The sequence below is a fragment of the Topomyia yanbarensis genome, chromosome 1 (assembly GCF_030247195.1).
Source record: "Topomyia yanbarensis strain Yona2022 chromosome 1, ASM3024719v1, whole genome shotgun sequence".
Lineage (NCBI taxonomy): Eukaryota > Metazoa > Arthropoda > Insecta > Diptera > Culicidae > Topomyia > Topomyia yanbarensis.
The window spans coordinates 186,272,058-186,277,869 of record NC_080670.1 but is presented as its reverse complement, the minus strand read 5'-3'; the positions used below and the strand labels follow the sequence as shown (position 1 = coordinate 186,277,869).

General features: G+C 37.4%; 1 protein-coding gene across 1 annotated transcript; it reads left to right on the top strand.

Moving 5' to 3' along the window:
• The first annotated feature begins 4,805 nt into the window (after positions 1 to 4,805).
• LOC131676445 (uncharacterized) lies at positions 4,806 to 5,562 on the top strand. The gene is made up of 2 exons (XM_058955510.1): positions 4,806 to 4,876; positions 4,938 to 5,562. The coding sequence occupies exons 1-2, from the start codon at positions 4,814 to 4,816 to the stop codon at positions 5,472 to 5,474; spliced, it is 600 nt and encodes a 199-aa protein (XP_058811493.1). The 5' UTR covers positions 4,806 to 4,813; the 3' UTR covers positions 5,475 to 5,562.
• The last annotated feature ends 250 nt before the right edge of the window (positions 5,563 to 5,812 follow it).

The window sequence follows — 5,812 nt, the reverse complement described above, 5'->3', positions numbered from 1 at the left end:
GTTTTGAATAAAGAGTATTCAACAAACTTCGCTCAGATTTGATCATCTGGGAAAAATGATTTTAAGTTAAGTGATGATCGAAGGACATGTTCAAAAATGGTTCAGTTCTAGATTATTCGTTGTAAATAATATTACTATTAAAATAGGTACAAGTTAGAAGCGAAAAACTTAAGTGTATTCTACTTCATTGCGGTTATATATTTGAAATTACCTACCGATTTTTTGTTCTCGCCTTCCATCTAGCACAACTTTTTACTGATCATATCAAGACGAAAATTTTCTTACTGTAACACGTGTATTTTCCAAACAAATCGCTGTTAGTTCAGTACATCTAGTTTTAAAACAAGTTAATTTTTTTTTTGATTCCGGTCCATACAAAAAAAAGGAAAGGCTGCATTTTAAAACTCATGTTTAATCTGAACTAAATAATTTTACATGTCAACGAAAGGTATTTTTTGCGAGATTACACCAGGTCTCGATGTTTTATTACATTATACGATATTTTTTCCGATTCCGCTCAAATTTTGCACAGGTACATCATACATCATACATCAAGGGAAAATAGTCGACCACATTTTGTATAATTACACATAAAAAATTCCCCCGAAAAAAGAATGTTTGTCGAACAAGATTCGTTATCGAAAACTGCAATTTTCCGTTTAAAATCAATCACATTGAACTCGGTCGGACCATATCTGATCCTCTTTCGGATCGAAGATAATATGCTAAGTATTCTAAAGTTTTCGAAGGAACTGAGCAGAAATATTCTGCCCCGACAGATGTCGGGTAACTTAGATAAGCTCACAATTGTGATATTCTGGCTAAAGCAAGAAAATTATGTTACGGGTGACGAACTTTTACGAAGGACTACTACATCTATATGCCAGCACACAAAGTTGAGATCGACGGTGTAGTTACCGATTCGAGTTTGAGGTATGCTTTGATCAATTGAAGCATGGGGATGGTGCTTTCAAAGGCCCTTACTCCGGTGTGCAAATATTTTGAAAGCTTTAGTAAGTCCTGCGTACGATCAGTGTCCAAGGAATCAGAAGTGTTTCTTTAAAAATGCTGTTGGCAATCTTTTAAAGAAATAAAAAGATTTACGCCACTGACCCCGACAAAACATTATGTTCTTTGGACTCGGGAGAGTCACTGTGATGATCAGCATGTGGAGACATCGTTTACTTCTCCCAAAAACTATAGGCAGATGAGATTCTCCGTGAAGGCTTAAATTTTTCTCTTGAGAGGCCACCAAATATACCTACTCGAGGAAGTTCTGACACAAAGCCGAAGCAGTCTTAGAAATTTGACATAAAAAAGGGAATTTCCAATGCTTCCGGGTACACCAAAACTCATGTGACAAGTCAACCAGAGATTCAACTTAGTGCTGAACTCATTTGGCACAGGCCGATTTCGTTTTCTGTCCGGACATCGCATTGAACCTTATCAATTGAATAACGATGTTCGAGTTCTTAATAGTTTTCTTATATCTACTGCGTGCACCAATTACTAGACACTAGCAGCTGGACATAACTATTTGATATTTCATGAAAAACCCAAATTTTGTGAAATAGTTCACACGGAAATTTCATGGCCATGTGTAGATTTGCATGAAATTTAAATTGGTTAGGGATGCGTTTTAAATATTACAAGCACTCAAGATAAATCGTGAAACATGTGCTAGCAGTCGTGAACGAGTTTATGAATCCATGAATAACACTTTACGATTTTGTGAACTATTTCACGGGCACGTAATATTAAGCGTGACTATCATACTAAGAATCATGAACCAGTTCACGTTTTCATGAATAAGATTCCATGAATTTGTGAACTCTTTCACGCAGCACGGATATTATATCGTGACTAATATATTAGGAATCAAAAACTACAACATATTCTTGAGGATCTAGTGGAGAAACATGCTGAACAATGATACACTATTAGAAAGAAGCGAGCAAATTTTGGGTTAAAATTACCATGAGGATTAATTTGTCAAAAAAAACTACTACAACTCTAAATATATGCAAATTTTGTAGCATCTTCAGAAGACATATTTATAATGATATGAACTACAACTTTCTCAAAGATACCATATTTCTATATAGCTTTATTAGGAAAGTTGATAACAGTGCCGCCCTAGCGACAGAATTCCGAACTAATTTGATGCAATCAAATAAGGCGCTAGGTGCTAGAAAGCAATTTTTCTGGACATACAATAACTCTAAAACAAAAGATAATAATTGATGTCACGTTTCTTCATTTTCTGACCGCTGTGTGCCGATCTTGTCCTGATCCCATAATTCTCGGCCAATTTTTGAGTGTAGAAATATGACTTTTTTCATTTTCAATAAATACGCTGAACTAGCTAGAAAATAGCTTTACATCGCAAGTATTTCAGCGGCACTCACCTTCAGGAAAGACTGTTCGGGCCGAAACGTCAATATAAACCGCAATTCAACTAAAATTGGTTCTACTTCGAAATCGATTTTGGAGCTGCAACCTAACACTTCTAGATGGCAAATTGATAGACTACTTTTTCCTTAGGTCTCGGAAAACGAACGAGAAATGTCAAGTTTCCATAAGATACAATATGGGGTTACCCCCTTTTGGACGCCAGCTGGTTGTGGGGTTACCTCCATATTTCTCTAATAGCAAAAAAAAAATCAAATTTCTCTAATGACAGTGCACGTGGATTACTTGAAATTATTTAAAAAAAAGTCAAAAAGTCAATTTCGGAAAAAAATGTGAGTTACCCCTTTTTGGACGGCTGCCATTCATGTTAATGCCTTATTTCACCCATCTCGATCCACAGATCTTTGCTGCGGCTACAGTTCACGGGGAAATAATGAATTCATTTCTTTCATTGTTATGATATGAGTTCTTTACTAAGGATGCTACCATTCCAAATTAATCTGGATTCTTCCAGATTCTCACATGTCTTCGAGAAGTAGTTTATTTTTCTAGTTTCTATTTCAGAGTATTTGACCAAACTATCATTGAAATAAATAAAATAAAATAACAGCTTCGTTGATACTTAAACCATGAGAATGTAACACCTACCGAAAGTCAGTTAAGATTCAATTAGCCAGCCCATCAGTTTACCTTCTCATCTTGTCCAGAACAGAAGCTAAAAATGACTCCCTAAAAGTTATCAGCAAACCAAACAATCACTTCCCGTTACCTACTTTGTTGCTTATCCACTGTACAAACAGTACAGTATCGTTGACCCCCGGTTGTGATGTAAAAACAACGGTTGATTCATAGAAAAAGAAAGGGACCTTGCGGGAGAGTACTATTGTGGTTGACTTTAAAAAACCGCGATAGACTTTCGATTGGAGCGGCCTCCAAAGGTGACTTCTCTCATTACTAACCCAGCTCTAAACATGCGCAGAAAATAATGTTGTCATTTTACATTCATTTTCATGCACATATTTGAAGATGTAGAAATATAACGTTGATTGAAAATGACAGTTTTGTCGAATTCGAAAAACTAATTTCTATTTATTTTTATTTCCATTATGACGTGTAATTTCATATCAAGAAAATTTTATTATCATATCCTTTTTGATGATCTAATTATCTAAGTTTCATTTAATATTGGAGCAAATTTTCGATTCAAGCAATGTATGTTTACAATCGTGTTAATTTACATGGCGTTTAATTTTTTTTTGTTGTAAATTGTCCTACTGAACCTGTAGAACTGAGTTCTGGGAAGGGCTCTCTGTCAGAATCACTCACTACAATTGCAGACGAGACGGAAAATGTCACCCACTAAAACACTACCTAAGACCAATTTTCAGCGGGCCTTTTCAGTGTTATAGTGGGTGACATTTGTCTTTGCCTTTGCTTCTGAATGTGATATTGAGTGTGCGGTTCAAATATGTGCGGGCATAGAGACTTCACGATCGCGTGTATCATCACGAAGGGCTCGAGCGTTTGTATATTAACGTGTTCGATCGCGTGGGCTTTTGTAGATCGCGTGTATAAATTTAATTTAGTAACCGCATGAAAAAAAATTCTGTCAGGAACCAGCCAAATTTCCGTAAAAAGTTATCTTCAAATGCAACAAATGTGACAACATTTCAAATATCTTTACATCTGGCATCCCTGCATGCAAGTGCAATATAGTCAATTAAATGTTAACCTTTCAGTGTTTCACAGTACAGCTATGATCTGGTGATTGGACCACCACATCCGTTCAACTAACGAACATGAATCGCTAGTTGAAACGACTGACAGATGTCAAAAAGTGATCAAAATAGTGTCTAATGCATCTGCTCACGTCTTCAAACGCTGTCTATTTATTTGTCAAAATCTATTTGAAAATAGATTTTACATTCCCACTAACTACAGCCGAAAATCCGGTTAGCTTCTGTCAGAATTCCGACTTCCGTGACACAGCGGATTCTAATCAGAATCTGTTGTATCATTCGAGCCGGAGACTTAAGCTAGCCGGAGTTCAGGCTCATTTTGCTACTGACTTTTCTGGGTTTGCTTTTTAGTTGGACAATGTTCTAACTAGCGGAGGTCTAACAAAAAAGCAGTTCAGTTGAAATGTTCACAACATGTGCCGACCACGTTCAACCGAGTTGAAGGGTATGTGAAGCTTAGCTCGACGAGTGTCGATTAAACGGGCGAGGTTTGGAGTGATCGCATAACTGTTCTAAATGGGAAAGAGGAATTTCGATTAAAAAGCAATCAAGTGCCTGTGTCATTAGCGTTCTGTAATCGATTGAACTAGTGAAATCTGCAACCTATATATAATCAGGTTAGTCGGTTCTTATCCCATCAGTTCGTAAATTTGGACACAGCGATGAGAAAGTCAACGATTGCGTGTCTGCTAGCGGTCGCACTCTGTGCACTGACTACACTGCTGGTACGCAACCCAAATAAACATTCTTTCGCGCGTTGCTACTAAATCAAATAATTACTTTCAGAATGAGGTGAACGCTCTAAAACGCCAATCTGAGGATACCGCAATGGATCAGGATCGCGATAGAGATGACAAGCGTAGATATCAGCCGCAACCTCACTTGCAATCCGAGACAAGAGAAAAAGATAAGCTCTTCGACCCTGAAGAAGAACGGTTCGGTGATGGAAACGTCAGTCCTCGAAGAAATGTTGGATCTAAACAAAGCGATGCTGTTAGAGGCCGAGGAGAAAGCGATCGCTTCCAAGAGGAAGACATCAATGAGGAAAATAACAACAAACCGAACAGAGGTGTTAAAGTTGGCCACAAGAATATTGCAACAAGAGAAGGTAGAGATAGAGTAGCCCCAGAGACGCCAAAAAAGCGAGTTACGATTCCGGCGAAAAGATGGAAGACAAAACCGTCACACCATCAGACAAAGACTTCTGATATGTCGACGATAACAACTGAAGAGCTGACAACAACAGCAAGTGACACTAGCGAATCAACAACGATGACTACGGCGGAGGTTCCTTCCGCTGAAGAGCTTACAACATCTGCTTGATTCGTAACTATTTCCGATGGGGATTCCCATTGCATAAGTATACGGCAATAGAAGTGCCCAAAGAATTCTAATAGTTGGAAATATAATATCAACCTGGTCTTTCGGAATTAGTATAGTTTTGAATTATTTGAAATTTTTTGTTTAGATTGAACAGTCATGAAAAGAGACCGGTTCCAAACATATTTTCTTCCAATTTTTGCTAAACACCTCAATGTCCTAGGCAAATCATTTTTTTAACTAATCAAATTGTTTTTTTTTGTGCGAGAGGGCACAATTCCAGATTTTAAAAATAGACTTTTAGCGTTTCGGATTCTACTCATCAGTAATTGGAACCATCC

What these genes read in the sequence shown, in the direction of transcription:
- LOC131676445 (XM_058955510.1), top strand. Translation starts at nt 4,814, where the DNA reads ATGAGAAAGTCAACGATTGCGTGTCTGCTAGCGGTCGCACTCTGTGCA. An exon ending in GTGCACTGACTACACTGCTG is followed by an intron (nt 4,877 to 4,937) that starts GTACGCAACCCA and finishes AATTACTTTCAG; the next exon opens with AATGAGGTGAACGCTCTAAA.